Source organism: Diceros bicornis, chromosome 21 (genome assembly GCF_020826845.1).
Source record: "Diceros bicornis minor isolate mBicDic1 chromosome 21, mDicBic1.mat.cur, whole genome shotgun sequence".
NCBI lineage: Eukaryota > Metazoa > Chordata > Mammalia > Perissodactyla > Rhinocerotidae > Diceros > Diceros bicornis.
Genome location: NC_080760.1, coordinates 36,585,431 through 36,610,135, shown reverse-complemented (window position 1 = coordinate 36,610,135; position 24,705 = coordinate 36,585,431). Strand labels below are relative to the sequence as shown.

Below are 24,705 nucleotides of genomic sequence, written 5' to 3'. Positions count from 1 at the left end.
AATATTTCTTTTCCTTCCTGTAATCTGGAAATCCTTTTTTTGTTGTCTCTGTTGTTATTTTTAAGAAAACTTGCACGTATCAGAGGGACTTGCTGGCTCCTCAGAAACCAGCCTGGTAGGAAGGCTGATTGGATTTGCCTAAAGCATTTCCTCATTAGTAGCCTGTGTGCGCTTTTCCTTTCAAATGTCTTCTGTCCTCCTCAACAAAGATCTAATTGTGGCAACCTGGGGCCTTCGCAAACTAGGGCTTCACTGAATGTTCTTTTTGAAATCTTCACAACTGCCTGTCCTTCAAATGAAAAACTAGAGACATATTGAAAGTGACTTGGTGGGTTATTGGCTTGAAGACCCCTTCTTTCTGCAATCCACCCCTTTCTTTGCAAGTGAAGATTGGAATTTTAATTGCTCGACCACAGTTTTTAATTCATGATGCCCAGAAAGGGCATGGTTTATTAATTAGTTCTGATTACGAGGCGCCCTGAACCTGGGCCTGGCTGCTTCTTGATCAGTTTCAACAGCTCTTTGCCTGAAATGACTGTCTGTAAGCACACGGAGGTGTAATTATGCAGACACTGGCTGTTCAGTTCTGCCGGGTTAAACCCTCTATTATGAACACATATTATAGTGTCTTAAAAGGAATTTATGGAAATGCCATAGTTTAATAGTTCAGGCTTACAAAATCAAGCTGTCTTATGTTACAGGCAATAGCCTCTTAATTGGATGTTTTCTCCCAGTACATAAAAATGTTGGCTTAAATACACACGCATACACACACATATACAATTAATTTTTTTTAAAAAAGTGTGAGAAACTATATTGCTTCATGGTTAAAAGTAATAACACTGGAGTCCGGCTGCCTGGATATGTCTGCCACTTTCTAGCACAGTAACTTGGGCATATGGTTTGACTTTTCTCTATTGCAGTGTCTTTGGTAAAATGGAGATGATTGCAATGTCTGTTTCATAGGATTGATGTGAGGTTCTAATGAGTTACTACACAAAAAGCATTTAGCAAAGTCATCGCATTTTTTACTGATTGCTCTGACATATTTACTTGTATTTATGTGTTATAAAATCTAGTTGTGTTAAGCTGACAGAATTAGGGATGCCTCCCTACAGCAAAAGCTGAGTCGTCTCCTAATATCTATTCTCTTCTTCTTCCACAGTAATAGCCTCCCCTCCCCACCAAATTTTAGCTGGGTTGGCACAGGGTTGTCCAGAGTTAAGAGTAAATTTATTTTCCATCTAGAAGTGACCATATGACTAAATTCTGGCCAGTGGGTTGTAAGTAGATATAGTGTGTCAACTTCTGAAAAATGGCCCTAAAGGAAGAAGGATAGTGTGTCCTTCACTTCTTTTGCCTTCCTACTGATAGGAATTTGGTCATGATGGCTGGAACTCAAGCAGCCATCTTGGGTCATTAGATGGCAGACTAGGGATGCAGAGCAGGAAGGAAGCAGAAGCCTGAGGCCCTGACAACTTCAGGGAGCAGAACTGCCCTAGCAATCTTTTTCTTTTACCTAGACTTTTGATAAAGAAAAACAAAACTCTATGGGGCCAGCCTGGTGGCACAAGCGGTTAAGTGCCCGCGCTCCATTGTGGCCGCCCGGGGTTCACCAGTTCGGATCCCGGGCGTGCACCCATGCACTGCTTGTCGAGCCATGCTGTGGCGGCATCCCATGTAAAGTAGAGGAACATGGGCACGGATGTTAGCTCAGGGCCAAGCGTCCTCAGAAAAAAGAGGAGGATTGGCATCAGATGTTAGCTCAGGGCTGATCTTCCTCACACACAAAAAAAACCTCTATATTATTTAGTACACTGTAATTTGAGGTACCTATTGCAGTCAGATCTAATATTAAGTAACACTTTACCCTCCCTGAATTAGACCACATTTTCGTTATTTTGACTGCAATGTGTAGAAATTTCAGGACACTGATTCACAAAGAATCATGAAAGAGTTTCGCACACTCTTTATTTCCTATTAGAGGCACTGCTGGGGCCAGCCCCGTGGTTTAGCCGTTAAGTGTGCGCGCTCCGCTACTGGCGGCCCGGGTTCAGATTCCAGGCGTGCACTGACACACCACTTGTCCGGCCATGCTGAGGTCGCATCCCACATACAGCAACTAGAAGGATGTGCAACTATGACACACAACTATCTACTGGGGCTTTGGGGAGAAAAAGGAAAAAAAGGAGGAAGATTGGCAATAGATGTTAGCTCAGGGCCGGTCTTCCTCAGCAAAAAGAGGAGGATTGGCATGGATGTTAGCTCAGGGCTGATCTTCCTCACAAAAAAAAAAAAACAAACAAACATAGGCACTGCTTTCCCACCCCCAGACATAGCTGCGCTGCTCTTACTCTCTGCCTGAGGGGACTTAGCCTGAGGCCTCAATTTGTGATTGCGGGAGGCGACTGCTCATAAGTGATGGCCGAGCCTTGTAGAAATTACTTAGAATCTCTTCCAGCAAAAAGGGATATTCTGACAATTTTATTACTTCCTCTGCACCAGAAACTGTGGGCCCTTAGAGAAATCTCATGGCAGTTTTCTTTTGCCTTGTTTGTTACACACAAGAACAAGTTGCTCCATTTTCTATACATATCAAAAAGAAGAAGGACTCCTGAACCCTGAGGTTCAGGGGCACGAAGCAGGGACGCGTTGATGTTACTTGTTCTTCCTCAGGACAGATATGGAAACAGTTCAGTGACCTCAGCGTATCTGTCTTAGGAACAATGATGATGATCTCTTAGTCTCCCTTTTATCCTTGAAATTGAAACTTGTTTTTTTTGGTGGTGCCAGAGATCTCTGGACTCATTTAGGGATTTTGCTGAGTTTTCCTCACAAAACTAGTAAAAGGGAGAGGTGATCTCTAAAACTCTCAGAAGAAGCATGGGTTCTAAGGAAAAGCTAAGCCGTTTAACCTACCCAGGGATGACACCTTATTTCTGTTTGTCTTGATGGGGAAGACCAAAGGTGTTGTTCAGCAAAATCAAGTCGGGTTTCTTAAACTTGTGGGTTGGTGTCTTTCCATCAGGAAAATTCTTAGCCTCTGCCACATTCTTTCTATCCTATCCTTCCAGGGCTCCAGTTAGACACATATTAAACCTTTTCACTTCATCCTCCACATCTCTTAATCTCTATTTCATATTTTCCTTTTTTTTTTTTTGTATCTTTGTGCTGCATTCTAATTTCTTCTGATCTACAATTCACTCACTAATTCCTTCTTCCGACATGTCTATCTATTGAAGTTTTCATTCTGGTTTTATTATTATTTTTATTACTATTAGATATTCTATTCGGTTATTTTGCCAATCTGTTAGGTCACTTTTTAAAAATAATCTCTGGAAGATTCTCTCAAGCTTTCATTTGTTTCTTTACACATGGTAAAATAAACATACTTGTCACTTTGTAGTCTGTGTGGGACTGTTACTGCTATCAGTTATTTTTACTAGGACTCGCTCAGGGTACCTTGTTTCTTTGTGTGCAACATTTTCTTAGATTTTTATGCTGCTCATTGCCCTTGAAATTGATTCACAGGGATTCTTTGAAATTTAGGATGAGATTGCCATCCTCCAGAAAGGATTTGCATTTGATTCTGGAGACCTGTCCAGCTTGGCACCTCCTTAAACCAGGTTTAAGATGTAACACAAGAACTCACGATATCACCTCACTTCCCTTCTTCCTTTAAGCAGGGACCATTTCTTATCATCTTTCATGGACAGCACGTGAAAATTAACTGATGAGTTTTGGCTGAATGAGTGAATCTTTAAATTATCACACCTACCTTGTTAACATATATTGTCCATTTTATTTTCAGTTGGTCAGTTAAAAGGATTACTCTGTATCGAATATCATTTCCAATGGGGTGTCTTTTATTCAAGGCATTGCTATGCCTTCTCTCGTATGTAAATTCCCCAAGTTCTGCCACATAGGAAGTGGTTACTTGGTAAACATTTGCTTCCAGGCTAAGATTTGCTGTACTTCCCATGCTTCTGCCCAGGAGTGGATCAAACCACACATTTCTGGGATTCCTCACACCTTGTATGGATATTCTGAATGTTGTTCAGGTTATCTCTGACAGTAACCCCCGATGGCCCTATAACTGGTAGATCTACTGCTAATATCTTTTCCCTCTAAGGCACCCAATCTCACTTTCCAGGAGTTCTCTGTACAGCTGCCCTCTGATTGTACCATTCTCTTGCTAATAGACCACCATGGCTATCACTACTGCCTGCAGAATAAAGTCCAAACCTATTAGCTTGTCATTTTACATCCTTCATCTAGGTGGGGTAGCCAGATTTCATGAAGGAATGAGATCTCTGGGAAATCAAACCCCAGCTCCACCAGTTCCTAGCCATGTGACTCCATATAAGCTAAACTTCTGAGCATTGCTGTGCTGATGTGTAAAATAATACTAGTCTTGCAAGGGATAATCTACGGAAAGCTCCTGGTGTCCACTAGAATTAGAATAGTCCTACAAGACATTTCTTTCTAGCAGGGTCTGAAAGGGATGGCAATTTTTTCTTTCATTGCTTGTGGATACGTGGATACTCAATAAATGAAAAATCCCTTGCCCATTTTTTTCTCTGGACCTTAATTTCCTTATGTATAAGGTGGTACCTTAAACAGCCATTTTGAAGCTTAAATGTGAGAAACTATGTAAAGTACCTGGTCCCATACTTGGCATATCATTAAGTATATAATAAATGTTCCTTCTTTATCCCTCTTCAAATTGAGGTCCAACTTTCATTTCCTATGGAATTACAGTAAAAATTATAAGTCAAAGTACATTATATAGGGATTGTTATTCTCATGTCTACTTTTTAAAGTCCTATCTACCCTTTAAGGCCAAGTTCACATGCCACCTAATCCGTGAAGCATCTCTGGATTCTCACTTTTGCAACACTCATCCCCTACTCCAGCCAGAAGGATAATAATGCAATCAAAGGAAAGTCTTCACACCATCTCAGCGGATACTTGAATTTTCTGTATATCAATAAGTATAATTCTACCATATACAAAGCTAAGCAGTGTTCTAGTTTCTACTAAAGCATTTTTAGAGATGAAAAATTCAGTATGTTCAAAGAGATCTATTTATTCCAGCTTTGGACAGCTTAAATCTGTTCCCCTAAATTTTCTGCATTTGTTGTTAGGTATGTCTGTGTTTCTCTTTAAATATATTGCTCAGAAATAAGCAATATTCCTTAAAATACACAGTCCATGGACACCCTTTCTTTTTCTGTAACTGTAACCTGTGGTAACAGGTTTGCAGCAACTATGGAACTGTTTTCTTCTAATTGCATTTATATTCAGTTAAAACCCTGAAATCTTGTTTTCAATATGTGTTGGTGCTAAATGACATCTCTTCTGTCTTGAATTAATATGGCTGTTTGTGTGTGTGTGCGTGTGTGAGGAAGATTAGCCCTGAGCTAACATCCATTGCCAATCCTCCTCTTTTTGCTGAGGAAGATTGGCTCTGGGCTAGCATCCGTGCCCATCTGCCTCTACTTTATAGGGGAGACCGCCACAGCACAGCTTGATAAGCGGTGCGTCGGTCCACACCTGGGATCCGAACCTGCAAACTCCAGGCAGCCGAAGCAGAGAGCGCACACTTAACTGCTGCACCACCGGGCCGGCCCCAATATGGCTGTTTTTGATATCTGTGACTGAGTTCCCCAATGTATATATCCATATTGCATGCATCTGGGTATGTTTGGTCTGCTTCTTAAATTGTGGACCTAATCTGTCACTCATGCTCCCAGATCCATTTTTCTCATGAGTTCTTCCAAGGTACTTTAATTTATTCCTGTTATAAAACTTAGCTCGTTCTGCTTGGTGCCATAGTTTATGTACTTGTCTTATGTCACTGTCGTAGGTGGGGTCCCCTAGAAGCAGAGCCTCTGTCTGGGGGATCGGGCAACAACTCTACAGCTTCCCAGGCTTGGTGGCTTCTGTTGAGCCAAGAGCAGTTTTCCAGAGCAGGGGGGCAGCTAAGAGTTGTTCTAGCCAACACACAGCAGCTAGGAAATAGGTGCTCTGGCTGGTAAAAAGGGACAGCAACAGCATCCACTATAATCACCCATGATTTTGTAACTCTTGAGTATGGAAAGTATGTATTGTTTATTTCTGCAGTCTCCATAAACCAGGCTCCATGTCTTGCACAGTGAAGGTGCTGGTTTGTGGAATTCAGTCCTCAAAGATCTGGAGCAAATGCCCTGTAGTTTGCACCCATTCCAATCCACTGCCATTTGCAATAACAGATACCTGTAGGGGACTTAGCCAGATCCCCCTAAGCAGCAGAGAACCAGACTGTGTGAGTGATGGAGAGAAGGATATGGAAGTTTATGTTGCATGTTCCAAGAATCTAGTTGCCCTATCAACTCAAAAGCTGTCTAAGGACCAAATGCTTAAATTCAGAATAGGCAAATAACTTCTTAAGACTAAGCAAACATATCGAAGAGCAGAATTTAAGTCTGTTCCACTCAGCTCTTAAACTATTTTTGTTTTTTAAAAATCTATGAAAGTAATATATACATATGGCTAAACATAAAAATGGTATAAAAGGGTAATAAATGCATAGTAAAAGTCTATTTCTCCATCATCTTGACTTATATTTCCACTCCCCAGAGCTAACTACTGTTAAGATTTTTTGTGTTTCTATCCGGAAACAGTTATAGATATACACGCATATATATTTATGATTTTATACACAAAAAGATTACAGTATATGTACTTCTCTCGACTTTTTTTTAAAACTAGTAATAGTTTTAAATAGGCCTTTTATAGGCCTTTTATAGGTCTTTCTACATTGATACATCTATATCTATCTCATTTTTTAAAGTCACTGTGTAGATGTCTTACAATATATTTAATGTCTCTTTTTTAGTGGACATTTAGGTTATCCCTAGTTTTCAGCTCTTAAGTACAATATTTTTGCTCTTACAGATTTCTGCCATGAATAAGTAAGTATTCATCGATGTATTTCTTTGCATATATGTTCTTAGCACAATGAAATTGAAAAGCCTATCTTTGTTTCTCAACAGAAAAATGGTGACACGGGTAGTGAATGTGGCTACCAGCTTCCCTACTTCTAGACTGAATGATTATGTGTCTTTTAGCCTAAGTCACGCTTTCTCGTTCTCTGCCTGTTTGTTTTTCAGCCTCTTTCCCAGAATGCAACTTAAAATCAGAAAAGATAAAAGTCATCATAGTTGAAAAAAGCTGAAAGTAATTCTCAAGTTCAGGTCATCCTAATAGTAACTTTTAAAAACCACTTTGGTATATAATTTAAATAACAAAATATCTATTTTGAGAGGAGCAGAAATTCTGAATCTTGTTCAGAATTTTAGAGGTTGAGTGTTAAGAGCTTGTCTAATGCAAGTTTCAAAAACGCAATCAGACTTTCCGGAACTTCAGCCCTGATGTACTTAAAAGCGCTTCTTGTCTTTCTGCTTGCAGTGAAGTACATGCGAGAGGCCACGCCCTACGTGAAGAAAGGCTCCCCAGTGTCCGAGATTGGGTGGGAAACGCCTCCGCCTGAATCCCCTCGGTTAGGGGGCGGCTCCTCAGACCCTCTGTCGTCGCAATCCTTCTCCTTCCATAGAGATCGGAAGAGCATCCCCCTGAAGATGTGCTACGTCACCCGGAGTATGGCCTTGGCTGACCCTGAGAACAGGTAAAGAGGGTCAAAGATTTCCGTATCTCGGCAGCTCTTTGGTCCCAGAGGTTAAAACGGGGCTTTTGCCAGGGCTGTGCTCCTGTTCTGAAAACACTCAGTGGTGTCGGAAAAAGAGCCTGCAAGGGCCATGCTGAGAGGATGTGTGTGTTCAAGCCAGGCCTCCCTACCTTTCTTCTTTCATCCTTCCTCTTCCTGTCTTTATCCTCGGGAAGAATCTGTATACTGAGCTCTGGTTCTGCACAGAGTTGAAGAATTGGAGTCAGGATCCTAAGTGCCTTCCCCGGGTCTGCCGTTGCTCATTTATGTGGCTTTGGGCAAGTTTCTCAAACCAGTAAACCTTAGTTTTGTCATCTATACAATGAGAATAATTGAGAAAGATACCTCATTGGGTTGTGAGGATTAAATGAGGAAATCTATGTGAAGTGCTTAGTACAGGAAAACCTTCCGTGAATATAAGCTATAATAATATTCATTATTAATCTTAGATAGTAATAAGCAAATCAGCCTCTCTGGGCCTCAGTGCCCTCAACTGTGTATTTGGAGGATTTGATACGAGGATCCTTAACACTGTTTTCTGCTCTAAACCGCTCTTTACGCTCAAGAGAAAAAGGAGCGGCTTTGATCCAAGCCTGGAGAGCTGTTTCCAGTCTGTGTGTGACTTCTCATGCCAAGGAGAGATATATCAACCATGGCGATTAAAAGGAGTCCAGCCAAGACGAGCAAATATTTCGGGTCCCCCTTCCCCCAAAAGTCTTACTTTAACTCACTGGAACAGAAAACATACATCTTGGAGGAAAATAAGAGCTGTGTGGAGAAGAGAGGGAGGAAGTGAGCCAGCAACTGGGGAATCTCAGTGACCTTTGCATCCACATTCAAATGCTAAAAATAGGAACAGCTCTGCTGGCTCTTATTTATAACATGTGTGGGACAGCTGCTACCCACCGGAGTAGGAAGTGTTTGGCTGGGTTCAGAGCTGCTGATGGGGAAAAGCCAAAGGGAATAGGGGCAGGGAGAAAGTTGCCTCCTTGGCTCGCAGCTCAAGACTTTTTTTTTCTCTTCCCAATAAGCTCGCTCTAAGGAAGCTGCTAGCCCTTCTGACTCCAGCCAGCTGCAGGATCTCCGCCACTCCCTGCCCCGCTCCTATGTCAGTTGTAGCTGTACGGGGATCAGAGATGCGCTGTTGTTTCAGAGAGCCGGGGAGTATCAGCAAAAGATGAGTCAGGGCAGACAGACTGGGAAGCAGGCAGGATTCTTCCATAAGCCACTCCCGCCTGCCTGTTCTCTGTTTTGTCCCCTTGATTTCTGCTGATTTCCTGGGCCTGAAGTTGATGTCCCGGTTTCTCTGAGTTTCCTCTTTCCTGGCCTCTTACCCACCAATGAGACAAGTCCTGTCTCCCAAGAGTCTGATGTCTAAGGTTTCAGATCTGATGAGTTCATAATTTATCCAGAGCCTCTCTTGTGCTGGGCATTATGCTAATTACTTCAGACCAGAGACTGCCAAGTGGCAGCCTACAGATATGTGTACCCAGCCCGCAGATATGTTTTTTTAATGGTCTATCTGGTGTTTTAAGGGAATTTCAATTAGTTGCCACATTGAATAGCTGGCAAATTTTACGTTAAAAAGCCAATTTTTCTAGAAAAATTGGAAGATCTGGTGATATTATTAGCCCCACGTTGCTGCAGGCAGGGATCCAATCTACATGAGCCCAGGAAAGGCTTCTCCTTTGACAAGGGAACGAACTCTCCCGGTCCCTTCTATTGCCTTACACTTAGGGGATTCAATTAATTACATGCCTGGTCCTTCACATTTCCTGCCTAGTCCTTGAATTTGTAACCCTGTAACCCTGCTTAGTTCTTTTAACAGCCCTCTGAGTTTCTATCATTGTCCCCATTCTGTAGATAAAAAACTGAGGCTCGGTGGTTATATAAGTTCCAAAAATCATTTAGCTAATATGTGGTATAGCTGAGCTTCCAACTTATGCCTGTAGAGTACATATAGTGTCATTTACCTGTACCAGAAAAATGCAAACAGAGACTAGAAAACTCGGGATATTGCAGAAGTGATTAATGCATTGGAGAGAGAGTTCCAGTAGATGATGTCAAGGATTCCTTCCAGCTATGGACTTACATGCTATAACATTTCTCCCAAGGCATTTAATTATATTTTAAAGAATATTTTGGGAGACATCAGACCTGAGTTCAAATATTGGAAACTTCATTCTGTCAAGCCAGTGGAGGGAATGCATTTTTAAGCTTTTATATTGGTGCTCTTCAAGTCCCATTGATGAGTGTATGTGGGGCCTCCCAGGTGGCGAGGGAAAGCCTGTCCTACAGGGTGTGAGAACCAGCAGAGCAAGACTGAAAATGAGAATCGAGCTAAGCCAGAGGGTCCAAGAAGGGACTTCAGTCCAGACAGATCCAAACTGCTGATAATAAGATTAACTTTTTACTGTGTATACAGGTATCAAATCACCACAATGTACACTTTAAATATCTTACAATTTTATTAATTATATCTCAATAAAGCTGAAAAGAAAAAAAAAGGTTAGAGGCTTAGGTGAGTCTTGACCCTGATTGAGGAACAGACGAAAAGAAAAAGAAACAAGTATTTTTTGGAACTCCAGTTACATGCCGGGCACAGTATAGTGTACCAGTCAGAAACATGGACTCTGCAAAACCCAACTCTTTGCTGCATACGAGACACACCTAGCACAAAGCGATTGCAAAAGGCAAAAAATATAGAGATGGGCAAAGCACACAAGGCAAATGCAAACTAAGAACAACAACAGAAAATATCGATTTTGATCTTGATCTGTGACAGGGGAAAATGCAGGCCGAAAAGCACAAAACAGGACAAAGAAGGACTGATTTACACTAAAGGCCAGAGTTCACAAGGAACATTCAGCAGTTCTGAATGCACACCAAATAACACAGCAGCGACCATTAGAGCAGAAGATGCAAGAAGAAATAGAAACGTACTAAGATCAGGTAACTTAACATACCACTCTCAGTCCAAGACAGGGCAAGTGGACATTAAAGTTATAAAAGACCCAAACATAATCGATAAGGGAGATCTGGATACATCGCAAACTTTGTACTCTGATAATAAAGAATGCACTTTCTTTTCGAATCCACTTAGAACATTCACAAAATTAACTCTAGATTAGATCATTAAAAAAATGCAATAAGGATAAGGTGGAAAATGCAATATGGATACAGTAGAAATAATACAAACAACATCCTCTGATGATAGTGGAATAAAACTAGAAAATTAATAATAAAACCAAACCACAGAAAGTCTTTCTTCATGAATTTTTAAAAACTCTCTATGAAATAACTCTTGGGTCAAAGGGGAAATAGAAACTGAAATTGTAGCATTTCTAAAAAAATAATAATAACGAAACTACTGCATATATTAAACATAAAAGAGAAAGAAGGAGAAAGGGAGAGTGTCGACTCTGGAGTCAGCTAGATCCACGATGGAATCTTAGTTCTACCACTTATGCGTGAAATTAAGGAAGTATCTCATTTAATCCAAATAACAATTCTAGGTAAGAGGTACTCTAATCTCTATTTTATAGACAATGGAACTTAGTCCAGAAATGGGAGTTGAAGCAAACAGTAGATCTGGGTTCAAACCCACGCCTGGCTGACACCAAACCCAATTTCTTAATCATGACATAAAGCCTCCGACTTTAGCACCTGGCAAAACAGCTCACCCGACCTGTAATCACCATGGCCAGGAGATAATGGTCTCCTGGATGCTAAAACCTGAGAACCGATGACAAATGCCATAGCATCTTGGGGCTAATCCTCTCAGTTGGTGACACACAGCTACTTAGAGTTTGCATTAAAAACTCTAATGTTCAATTTCTCAAAGAGAAAGAGCCATCGAACAGCAGGCAGGATTGCTGCTCTTTCTGTGGAAAAGGTCACCCAGCAGGCCCTGAATCCACAAGAATATGTCACTGCTAGTGGTTGTCAATGATTACAACACTTTTTTAAATTCTACCTCCTACATACCTCTTGTTTTTCATTATTCAGCTCTTCGCCTTCACAGCCACTGCCCTAGCCCAGGCCCATATCCTCAGTCCTGCAGACTATTTGGACGTATCTCCTATCGGATGCTTTGTTTCTAGTGTGCTCCTTCCCCAGCCCCTACCATCTACCCTACACTCGGCTAGCCAACAGAGTGTGAAACATTCAAAATTTACCCATTTGGTCAAAATGCCTCCCTGTCACCTTCTTTAATATCGAAACTCCTCAGTATTGCGTAAAAACCTCATGAGGTTTTGGATCATCCCTGACTGTCCGGCTCCTTCCCATCTCATCCTTTTTGCTCCAGCAACCTTTAAACAATTTGTGCATATCCTACACTTGCCTCCCTGACGACTTCCTCATCACCCTTTAAGCATCAGCACAGGTGTAGCACAGGTCCCGCTATCCGTCCATTATAGCATCCTTCATCAAATGACTTGTGATTGTTTTCTTACATGCCTACCCAATTCTTACAGCCATAAAACACCGGAGGTCTGGGGTACCCCGTGTTTTCATTTTAATACTCCAGCTTTCTAGAACTTTGCTTGGTACAAAGCAGGCATTCAGAAATATATGATCCATTAATAAATGATGAATGGCATATTTATCTGTCCATTTTGGGTATTCTTACCTTTTCAAAAAAATCTCCCACTAAACAGCCTTGGGAATAAGAGAATAAATAATAACACAGTTCTGTTCTGCCAGGCTCAGCAAACTTAAAGAAACCAGGACAGTCCATTAACTAAGCCTGCTACTGGGTTGAAAGCAGATGGACCAATATGGGTGGTGTATGAAGCTTTCGTTATGACTGTATGCCAGTAACAGACCCCACTGTAGACCTTTATGGTTAAATTATGGAGTGATGCTCACAACCTTTCTTGAAATTTCAACAGTGCACATCTCTATTTATGGTACATAAGTGAAAGATTCACAGAAGGCCCTGTTGTGGTTTCAGATGGAAAAGCTCCACTCAGCACACTGTGATTCAGAGGGGTGTGATCTGGTAGGTCCTATAGGACATGTGGATATGTTCCCACAAAGTGCCCTCAGTAATGTCACCACAATCCAGTGCCCAAGCTTCAGCCACAGAGGATCAGAAACCTGATTAGTGACATAGTGACACTGGATCATCTCTAAAGCGTGGACTTGTATTAACCAAACAAGCCAGGATTCACTTGTAATGGGCAACATAATTGTCAAGCAGGTGGAAATGCTCACATAGGAGGATCTGTGCGTCCTCCCGTTATGGGCAGGCTGTATTGGAAGATAAGTGTGAGTATAGGCAGAATATCAGAATACCAAGTAACAAAAGCAACGTGGACGTTTAAGGCAGCCTAAGCAATGCATTCTCTCCATGTAGGCCAGCTATGTGAGAAATTAAATTGTGACCAAGGTTAGCAATATAGGAGATGCTAATAGACCTTAAGAAGTATATATGTGTGTGTATATAGATATATATATAGTGTGTGTGTGTGTGTGTGTGTGTGTGTGTGTGAGGAAGATTAGCCCTGAGCTAACATCTGTTGCCAATCCTTCTGGTTTTTGCCGAGGAAGATGGGCCCTGGGCTAACATCTGTGCCCATCTTCCTCTACTTTATATGGGACACCACCACAGCATGGCTTGTTAAGCGATGCGTCTGTCCGCACCTGGGATCTGAACCCGAGAACCCCAGGCTGCCGAAGCAGAGTGCGCAAACTTAACCGCTACGCCACCAGGCTGGTCCCGAGAAGTATATTTTAGACAAGGAAGCTGGAAGCCGTCCCTTCTCAGAGGAGGAGAGCCTTGCCAAGGTGGTCATTATGTTAATTTCTGCTTTACTGAGACTCCCATCTCCTTTGGGCTGTATGTAAATGAGCCGGGGTGCTCCCGTGTGAGTTTCCCCTGTCCCCTTTGGTTCATATGATCTTATTCCTGATGGATATCATAATGGTGGACTTAGTCTTGGTTATCAAATTAAATCGTTTCCAGTCCTGGCTCCCTGAAGTTGCTTACATATCACCTTGTTTGGAGTTTTAGATGATCCCAAATACTTCAGTTACACATTTCTAAACAGATGATCTTTTGGTGACCACTAGCAGAAAAGTAATCGTTTTACTAGTTTAGCCTCATTTCCTCCTTTTCTAGGGTTTGGGGAATATTATTGCAGTCCTGTTCCCCACCTCCCCACCCCCACCCCCTATACCTTTTGTAGAGTTCTCAACTGTGCTCTTTAAACTTGGAATATTATTGAAAAATCCCCTCGGTTAGTACATCCAGAATGAAGATTCATGAGATACTTATATCTGTCTTCTTTCCACAGTAAGTCCTTGCTTGTGAAAAGTGCTTCTCCTGTTAAGAGGCTCACAAAATATGTATTTTCTTGGTTCTGTTTTCTTCATTCTTGGTTGGACACATCCATAACTGAAATTATTGCCAACAGATCATGATTGACATTACATTTTGGAAACAAAGCAAGAATGTAAAATCAATTTATAATGGTGCTGTAGTAGGTGGACACAGTTTAAATAGCTAAAACAGAGGCCCAGATTAACTATGTGCCAGTATCAGTGAATAAAACTTTAGAGGTGAAGTTAGAAAATTTGCGTTTGAATCCCAATTCTGTCATTTATTCCTTTTAACTTCAGAAAAATTATCTAATCTCTCTGATTCCCAGATTTCTTATCTATAAAATATGCTTAATAATACTGACCACGTAAAATTGTTGTGATGATTGGATGACTTAATGTAGACATCCTCTCATTCCTGGCAGCATAACCATGACATAAATGCAGCTTTCAATCAACATATCCTCATTCCTGGGTGCAAGGGGGTGGTGGAGAGAGTTTTTTCCCAGCAAAGTTTCCAGGTCATCTCCCTAAGCTATTGAGCAGAGATTATTTTATAAGACATTCTTTCATAGATGTTTTTAGCCTTTTGAGATTTCTGGCTCTCTGTAGGAACCTCAGTACCAATTTCCCAACTCACGGGCTCACAAAGCCTTAACTATCATCTATGTATCAAACTCCAAGTCTACAGCCCGCCCGCCACCACCAGACCCACTACCTGCCATGACCCCACCCCCATCCCACCTTCCCAGGGAGGCCTTATGATCAGCTTGAATACTCACCACCCTGGTTTTGAGTGCCCTCCCACCCTTTTGTTGACAACTGGGAGTTTTCTTTCTTGCAAGCTCAGGATTACATTAAAACACAAACAAGCAAACTTTTCTTATTATATCTTGTGTAGCATGTCCAGGTGTTCATAGCAGAAAGATTGCTGAATTTGTGTGGACTACCATTTTGCTGGAACTGGAAGCCACCTCACATAGCTATGGAATAGCTTGTAACTGGCTATGTATATCATGAACAAAAGTCAGGGTTCTATTTTTTCAACTGTAATTAAAAAAAAATAAGTTAAACTTTTACCATCATGTTTAAAACTAAACACAAACAGACAAACAAAAAATCATGAGTTTTATCTTTGGAATGATCTACCACTTTGATTTGAAAGTGTGGACTTCCCTCTACCACTAGGAGCACCATTTTGGTCATGCTTATTCATCTGTCTATATCTATCTACCTGTCACCTCCATCTATCATATTATCTATCTATCTATTTATCATCTATCTATCTGTCTATCTATCTATCTATCTATCTATCTATCTATCTATCTATCTATCTATTTATCTCTTCTTGTTTCTTACCTAGAAAACCACTAGTAAAATATTTTGTTATTGTAGAAAGGGTATGCATAAAAAGAGAGATGACCTTCGTATTTGATTCAACAGCGCTCACATTCTGCATTTGAGAGATATAGGAAGTGAAATATATAGTAACATTTCAACAACTTGTTTAAAGGTGGTTGGGAAGGGGAACTTCAGGGAAGTTGAGCTGAATTAGTCAGAAATTGAAATAGGAAATAAAGTCCTAGACAGTTGTGTTATTTTTAAGTGTACATAGTGAGACAAAGTAATGAGGCATGCCTTGTAGCATTCATAACAGATCTAAGAAAATAGGTAAGAGACTCCCTTTTTAAAGTTATTTTAAATGAAAGTTTAAATGTTATCAAAACAATAAAGATAGTTTAAAGTCAAGTAAATCTAAAAGATTTATTTAAAAAAAAGCAATGAATGTTTATCGGACATTTTGGAGCCCATTTGTAGCCCAATCTAGAGACTCATGTCTGCGATCTGGGTAATTGTCTCATATTATTTATTTGATAATGTCCTCCTCTGTTTTCTTTGTTCTCTCTCTCTGCATCCCCTGTTGGGAGGATGTTGAACCTCCTGGATTGATTATCTAAGTCTGTTTCTTTCTCTATTACTTCCATCACATTTTTTTACTTTATTTTTTTGACCCTTCTCATGAATATATTCTGTTTAAGTTTCAGCTATTATATTTTAGCTCTTTTTGCTCTCGGAATGTTCCTTTTTCATAGAATTTTGTTCTTGTTTTGTGAGTGCTGTATTTTCTCTTAATTCTTGGGGCCTACTCATTAGTTTTGTTTACTTTTTTTGTTTGTGCTCTTTGTTTCTCCAGTTACCTTTGTTCTGTTTTGGATCTTCATCTTCCTTGCTGGAAGTTTTCCTCAAATGTCTGGTGATCCTTTTCTATCTGTTCATGTTTTACATTGAGAGACTAAGCAACCTGTTGTAACCTATGTGTGTGGGGAGGGGGTGCTTATCAATTGGTGAGAATTCATCTACAGTTATTGCTTGGCATGTCAGCCTTACTAAGAGAGCCCTTCTGATTCTGAGTGTTGGTGTTTGGAAGTTTTCTCTGGGTCCATTGAGTTACTCAAGTGAGAACCATCCAGTCTCTTTCCTTGGATATGGGTGGTGGGGAGAGAGTGGGAGAAGACCGCTTCCCAGCTTTCAGAGTCCCACCACTCAACTTGAAGCCCTCAAATAGGACGTTTGTTTTCAGCCCTACGTTACCCCTAACCTTCTCTCTGGAGGTTCCAAGGGGCTAACGCTTTGCTGGAATCTGCTCTGCAGCCCGCTAGGTTGTAACTTCCTTGGCTCTTCCTCCACTCTGCAGCCAGTTGCCTGGCTCCATTGCTGTCTGTCCTGCAAACACGTACTGAACTCTTGCCTCTGTTATTCTCGTGTGGATTTTTACCTATTTTACTGTTTTTTTACTGGGATCTTTTAAGGGAAAGGAGATGAACATGAATGGCCAAGGCTCCATGTTTTTCCCGATAAGAACCGTTGCATAATTGGCATCTTTGTAGACAACAGAGTGCACGAAAGGTTCATTTTAATGAGCTTAAAAAACATTTTCATAGCCTTGTTATTTTTAAGAAAATCTATTTTCTCCATAGATAAACTTAGGTATTCATCCTAATTATCATACATTTTTAATCAGTGGGATATGAATTAGTAAGGTTTCCCTGGTGATGGTAAGCTGGTTAAAAAAAGGAATTTAAATATCTCTGGTTAGCCTTGAGAAAAAGAGTTGAGGAGGGAGCTCACCAAGCATGGTTCCGTGATGCATCAATACGCAGTAAAATGAGTTTATTTTAGTCCATTCTCGTGCCTCTGAGCACCATTCTAGGAAAATCTCAGTTTCCCGTCTTCTAAGAGCACTTCGAGAGGTTGAACTTGACCATCTGGGTGCTGAGAGATTTTTGCTAACATTGACTCTCAATATTTAGGTCTTGATCCTTTGCTCTTGATACATTAATTGAACTCCATTTGGTTTGCAAAAAGCTGCCCCAGGATTTTCCAGCTGAGATAATGAAGCCTCTGAAAATAACCCTGGTGCTATCATGCAGGCATCCTCTTTCAAGCAGGCATCACCTCTCACAGGGATGGAGAGAAGGGAGGGGGTGTTCAGAGAGAAGCCCCTGCCCTCCCTTCTTTTGTTACATGCGTGGAATTTTATTTTCCTTAGTGGAAGATGGGTTTGGGGCACAGAGAGCTGCAGATAAATTTAGAAAAACACCTACTTGGACATACAGGGCTTGTGTCTGTTGACAGATATTCCATTTATTCCACAATAATACTAGAACAGGAATTTTGACATTGCCCATCTGTTAAACCTGGTTGAGATTTCTTTCCTTTCTTTTGTTTTTTTGGTGACGAAGATCTGAGCTAACACCCCCTGCCAATCTTCCTCATTTTGCTGAGAAAGCTTAGCCCTGAGCTAACATCTGAGCCCATCCTCCTCTATGTTTTTTGTATATGGGACACTGCCACAGCATGGCTTGATGAGTGGTGCATTGGTCTGCACTGGGGATTCGAGCCCGTGAACCCTGGGCTGCCAAAGCGGAGTGCGTGAACTTAACCACTACACCACGGGCCAGCCCCTCTTTCCTTTTCTTAAATTTCAGCTTTTAAATAGATAATTTTGATCATTCAGGTTCTTTGCTAGATGCTGAGGCTACAGCAGTGATGGAGGTCTTGCCCTGATACAGCTCACCATCAGGTAGGGAATATGTACAACTAAGCTGGCAATTACAGAACAGGCTATAGGAAGGTGATGAGGGAAGGAAAGGATGCTATGGAAACTCCCTTGCAGGAAAACTACCCAATCCAAAGTTCTGTTTTTGGAGAAGGGTGGGTGGTGACAAAAGGGAATGATTGTCAGAAAAAGTGATGTCTATGCTGAAACTTGAATAATACAATATAAGTTCACCAGGTCAGGTTGGGATAGGAAGACAGAGGGGATATTCTTGGCAAAGGAAATAGTATGAGTCTAGGCATTGAGGCAAGCAAAAACATGGTTCTGTTAAAAGACCAAAAGAGGTTCAGTCTCTTTAGAGGAATCTATAAGAAGAAGGTGTCGAGAGTCTGGAGAGGTTGTCACGATCAGAGCTAAGCCATTTTGTGGTTTGGACTTTATCCCAGGAGGGGTCTGAAGCAGTGGAAGAACTCAACAGTGATCCCTCTGGCTTCACGATAAAGCATGGACTGGAAGGAGGTGAGACTAGAGGTCGGGGGAACAATTAGGGGGTTATTGCAGAAATCGAGATGAGAAATAATCCTGGCTTCTACTAGAGTAGGACAGTAGCACTAAAGAGAAGTTAGATGAATTTGAAAGCTTTTAAGAGAGAGAATCTGCAGAAGTTGGTGATAAAATGGGCTTGGAGGGGGGCCGGCCTGGTGACGTAGTGGTTAAGTTTGCATGCTACACTTCAGCGGCCCAGGGTTTGTGGGTTCGGATCCCAGGTGTGGACCTACACATCACTCGTCAAGCCATGCTGTGGCGGCATCCCACATACAAAGTGCACTGGCACAGATGTTAGCTCAGGGACAATCTTCCTCAAGCAAAAAGAGGAAGACTGGCAATAGATGTTAGCTCAGGGCCAATCTTCCTCACACACACACACACAAAAAAAGGGCGGGGGACTTGGAGGGATGAGACAAAAGAAGGAGTCCAAAACTAACTTTGCTCTGTCATCCGTGGACATAGAGCCATGGCAGCCACACCCCTGGCCACTATTTCCCAGATTATTACACTGGCCCTGAATGAAAGGGACTGAGGAGAGGTATGTCTTGGTGGAGGCTGGGCGTAGGAGGCATAGGATGAGTTTAGGCCTTTGGAGATACTGCCTTGACTGAGAGTCAGAGTATGACTGCCTTTTGATAGTTTTGTGTCCCCAACTGGATTTTCATGCACGGTGAGGACAGCAGCATGTCTTGCTTCTCCTTTGCATTTGCCACAGTTCTTAGAACAGCAGGTAGAAATCAATAACTACAGAACAACCATTGTAACGGTGTCTGTCAGGGTCCTGGCAGGACACAGGTGTCACCCTGAAGGGTTAACTGGAGAACGTTTAATGAAGAGACTATTTACAGAAGAGTGGGCTGTGTTGAAGGAAGCAACAAGGCTTAGCAACAGTGAAAAGCTGCTCCCACCCCTGGGACTGAGGGGCAAAGGCAGCAGATTGCTGCAGCCTGGTAAGGACTAGAGCCCCAGGAGACGATCATAGCCCAGGGAGGGTTGGAGGTAGGTCGATACCCCCAACCTTTCTCCTCTCTTGCCCTAGAATCTCCTGTCGACACTTTCAATTGGCTGCACACAACTGGGAGCCAGAGGCTGGGGAGCCTGTGTGATGCTGTTTAGTACATAGAGTATGACATCTTGGAGCACAGAGCAGGGCAGAGAAAGGCAGGGAATGAGTCCGGAGGCAAAAATAGAAAAAAAAAAATCACAAGTGTGGATTTACGTTCTGCCTCTTTGAAAATAGGTCTGGTATGTATATGACAAGTGATAACTAGTTATAAGAAAAATATGGTAACCCAAACACTTCATTTCCTGACCTGTTGGATAGAAGCATCTCAGACAGCCCCAAGTCAATATTTATAAGTTCCTGCTTAATACAATGTTATGCCCCACTAGAGTTTTGATCAAGATTTCTTTTAGCCACGGTGATGTGAGTTGGGTATAGAGGTGACAATCAAGAGGCTCAGGAAAAAAGAGTTTATTTCACTCAAGCTGGAAGCGGCAGGAGGGCAGTGCAACAGGGAATGGGCAGGGCAGCTCAGCTAAGAAATGGCCTTGATGATAGATTGTTGTCCTCTCCTCGGAAGGTGGCAGAGGTCTAGAGGAAGTGTCCTCTTCCGTGATGACAAAGCTGGAGACTGGAGAAGGTGCTGGTAAGAGTGCTGCTGTCACCATACCACGCTGGTTTTGACAGTGAAATATCCATAAAAAGGCAAAGATAGAGAGACAGAGATGTGAGGAGAGGAAGGAGTACTTTTGAGCAGTAACCATTGGTCAGTGGGAATCAAAAAGGCAAACTCTTTTTAGTGTTAATTTGCTCTCATCTAAAATGCCAAATCCTCTACCATTTATAGACACACTTTCACTTGTAATGTGGTGCATTTCTTTTTTCCTTGAATAAAACCCTCTCCTCCACTTCTGTTGTGAAACTAACTCACAGTGAAGGCCAAGTCATGCAATTTGTTTTCGTTTCCTGTATTATTAAATATTCAGGCAATCGGAAAATGTTTCTTCATGTTACCTGGAAACACAACACTAGACCCAGAACTTAGAATTCTTGGAGCTGTTTTCTCAAGCTCCCTGACAATGTTTTTTACTGGATGCATTGTGCAGTCTTGAAAAGATGATTGACTTTCAGGCCAGGCCAACATGGTTTCATTACCAGCTTTTCTCCTTATTATCTGAGTTACCTTGGTCAATTTACTTAACTTCTTTGAATGTTTTTTTTTTACTATATTAAATGAGAGTGGTAGTATCTCTATGTATGTATTATTTTAAGAATTGAATAAGTTGATATGTGCCTAATGCCTGGCACATAAGAGGCACTTAGCAAATGTAATCTCTTCTCATTTACTTTTTTTTTTTCCAGAAATATCTATTCCTAATAATATTATCAAATAATTCTTTCAGTGTCGTGAATATTTTTTTATTGATATAATCTTGGTTTATAACATTATATAAATTATGAATTTCAGGTGTACATCATTATATTTTGACTTCTGTATAGACTACATCATGTTTACCACCCAAAGTCTAGTTGCCATCCATCACTGTGCTCATGTGCCCCCCTTTACCCCTTTTGCCCTTCCCCAAGAGGTGTTAAGAGTTTTTTAGATAGTTTTATTAAGTGCTGGGAAAGCCCTGGGTAAAATATTGTGTTGAAAAGTATAAAACAGCTGTTTGGGTAGATGAAAACCACATCATGATTTTATACGTTTTTGTCGACACTGCATCTGTGCTAGCTGACAGTTTGAAGAACTGGGTCAATTTGCAAATAGCATCTTTAGATTAATTTCTCCAGGGAAGACAGAGACAGGACTTGAATCACTAAGAAGGGGTCAACTCCTACCAAGGCCACATCCAGTTTTATGGAAATATTCGAATAAGTCTTGAAGGCGGAATTCTCCAGCCTGCTGTCAGCTATGTACAGAAGGAGAGTGACAGATAGAACAGTGTGCATGAGCCAGAGTAGGAATTCAAACCAAAGTATTTCTGCTAATACCATAGTAATCCCAGGATCCTATTGACTTCAATTTGCATCAGGTTTCCGGGCATCACAAATCTGTTATTGTCATGTCTGTGTACAAAGTTATAATAGTCATGGTCGCTCATGGGCGACCAGCAATACAGAATGTGTAGTCATTTTTTTCTAGTTCTGCAGATTTTCCTCTTGTGTTCCATTCATCTTTTATTTCTGAATCCTTCATAAGATGAGAAGTATACCATTTCAAGGCAGATGCTTATAGCTTTTGATGTCTGTGGAGGAGAGAAGAACTAACTAATACATACCAGTGTTGAGCTAAATGAACTAACCAAACTTCCACTATGGACCAATGTTCAGAGCAGCTGAGAACTTATGAACTGTTGCCCTCTTAGAAGTCTGCGTGTTGTAGGGGAAAGAACTTATAGCTTTGAAAACAGAAGAACCTAGGTTTAAATCCTAGCTCCTTGTGATGTTGGACACCTTATTTTACCTTTCTAAGCCCCAGTTAATCCATCTATAAAATGGGCATAATAAGGCCTACTTTTCAGAATTGTTACACAGATTGAATGCCTCTCAAAATGAGGTATGCATAACCTCTTGGATAAGGTGGGTTTTATCAGGGAATATATAAAGCCTCTGAATGAAAAGGTGTACCTTCCAGGAACAAGAATTTTTCTCTGAATTTTGAGAGAATAGAATTTATTATAGAGTTCATTCTCATGAATTTTAAGGCTAAAACATGGCAAATTTATGCTTGTAGTTATTTTAGCTCTAACTTAGACTCCCTAAACATACAACTTCACTCATTTCAACAATTAAGAGCTCCCAGATAGAAGGTTCGCAGAAGAATTTATGTATATAACAGTATTTAGCAAATATCAGTCATGTTACAGTGAAAGAAGTAGAAACTACCAGATAACTTAAGCAGAAAGGGATTTAATATAAGGAATTAGTTGCTTACAAAAAAATGGGAAGACTATAGATTGGGTCTCCGTTAATGACCCTCAGAACTCTATAAAATTGAAATAATCAGGGAAGTAGAGGACCAGGCGGTGGCCATTGGAACTGTTGAAATTATACAGCACAAGAGCAGTGATCTAGGAATCAGGAAACTGGGATGAGGGTACCACCCAGAAAGCTGGTGATTGGACACTGGAGCTCCAAGCCAGCTGCCATCACCTCTTCCTTTTGACACTGACAGCCTTGCTTGCCAGCAGTGATAGTCAAAACATCAGGAGTATGTCCTTCTTTTCAATTCCATCTTCCAAATCTCATGGGGTTATATAAACCATATATCTGGCAGAACCTAATATGTCTCCGGAACCTTGGCTGCAAGGGAATCTGGATATATGGATTTTTTTTTTTTTTTTTTTTTTTTTTTAGCATTCTACATCATAAAGAGAGTACAATGAGGTTGAGTAATCCAATTCACAGTATCCATCACACAAAGTGTTTGCTGTGTGGTAGAAGCTCAGGAAATGCTAATTCTCTTCCCTTCTCCCGTAATGACTCAATATAAGAGCTTAAAGGAAACTCTATGCCTTGATATAGTTTGGAGAATTGTGGCAAAGATAGTACCTCCCCTACCGGATCACTTTTTAGAGTTCTGGAAATAGGTTATAGTGGCCGAGACAATAGTGCTCACCAAATAGTCCATTTGTTCTCCTGAATTTCCAGGCCTTCTTATTTTATGTTGGGCCTTGTGACTAATTCTGGCTAATGAAATATGAGCAGAAATGATGTGTGCACTTCTGGGCTGAGGCAGTAATGGGCACCTGTGTTCTTGGAGGTGCAACTACAAAATGGCAGAGCTTCCTTAAGCCTGGCGTCCCTCATGACCTAATGGAACAGATCCCCACTCCACCTACCTCAGATTCTTTTTGGACATATAGCATGTTATTTTCATAAAGTCTGGTTATGTGAGATGATTGAGATTTCAGGATAATTTGATACCACAGCATAATCCTATCCTATCGTGACTAATACGAGCATCATGTAAATAAACTCATCATTTAGTCAAGATGATTAATATTTACTGGCAGACACTAGTAATTATCATGAAGCTAGGAGTCTTTAGTAAATGAAATTTTTCCTCTCTCTCTCCCACTTTATATAGGTTTTAATATAGAGCCTAAAAACAACCATGTTGCTTCCTTTTAGCTGAAGTCATCCAAGTGAATAAGCATGACCTAAAGTTATGAGATGAAGGACCACTGGGCCTTTTCACACTCAGAACATGTGAAAAGCATTCTTCATTATTGCAATTATAGCTGTTGCTTTTGGAGTGTTATTATTTGTGGCTAAGGCTCTTTCCCTCTGGGTCTAGAGGACACCTTTGTTCAAAGGAAGCCTTGCCTCTGTTTGCCTCAGCAAAACTAGATGTAACTATGGTGTAACCAAATTCTGCCACAGCTAATGCTAGAATTCGTGTCTACGTTTGTGGCATTTCTTCTGTCTTTCTAGGTTATAATTACTGAGCTTGAAGAAAAGACCACCAATTTTGACAAACGAAAAACAAAGACTTGAAAAAGCTTTACTCTCTTATTTACCCTCGCCCCTTGACCTGTTCTCTCATATTTTCATCTGAATTAGCTTCCACTACTATAATGCTCACGCTTCTTTGTAAAATCTCGTCATTGTAGCACTGGTGTGAAAATAAAATGAGATAACGTATGTTAAAAGTATTTCATAAGCTATAAAGCCTTAAGAATGTTAAAAAAAAAACCAAACCTCTGAAGATGTCTACCCTTCATCACCCCTTCATTGGGGCCCACAAGAAACCCAAAGTTTCCCCAACTCGAGTCTCCCTGTATCACCCTTTGTAGCTGTTACCACGTGGTGGTTTTACATTTGTTTGTGTCCTTATGTGACTAACATCTGACTCTCTCACTAGCTCCATGAGTACAGTGGCCTTGTTTTCTTTTGCTCATCATTTTATCCCGAGAGCCCAGCCCAGTCAGTGACTGGCTCAGGGTAGGCATTGAATAAATACTCATTGGATGAATATACGTATGAACAAATGGACTGATGAGTGGATGAGGGAAAGAGAACAGAAGAAAGACCCAGGAGATAGGGAAGAGC

General features: G+C 41.1%; 1 protein-coding gene across 1 annotated transcript in view; it reads left to right on the top strand.

Moving 5' to 3' along the window:
- SNTB1 (syntrophin beta 1) overlaps positions 1-24,705 on the top strand; it is a 227,835-nt gene that overhangs the window by 94,826 nt on the left and 108,304 nt on the right. The window contains exon 3 of the mRNA XM_058564867.1: positions 7,453-7,669. Coding sequence (XP_058420850.1) covers positions 7,453-7,669 — 217 coding nt within the window. The remainder of the gene's footprint in view (positions 1-7,452; positions 7,670-24,705) is intronic.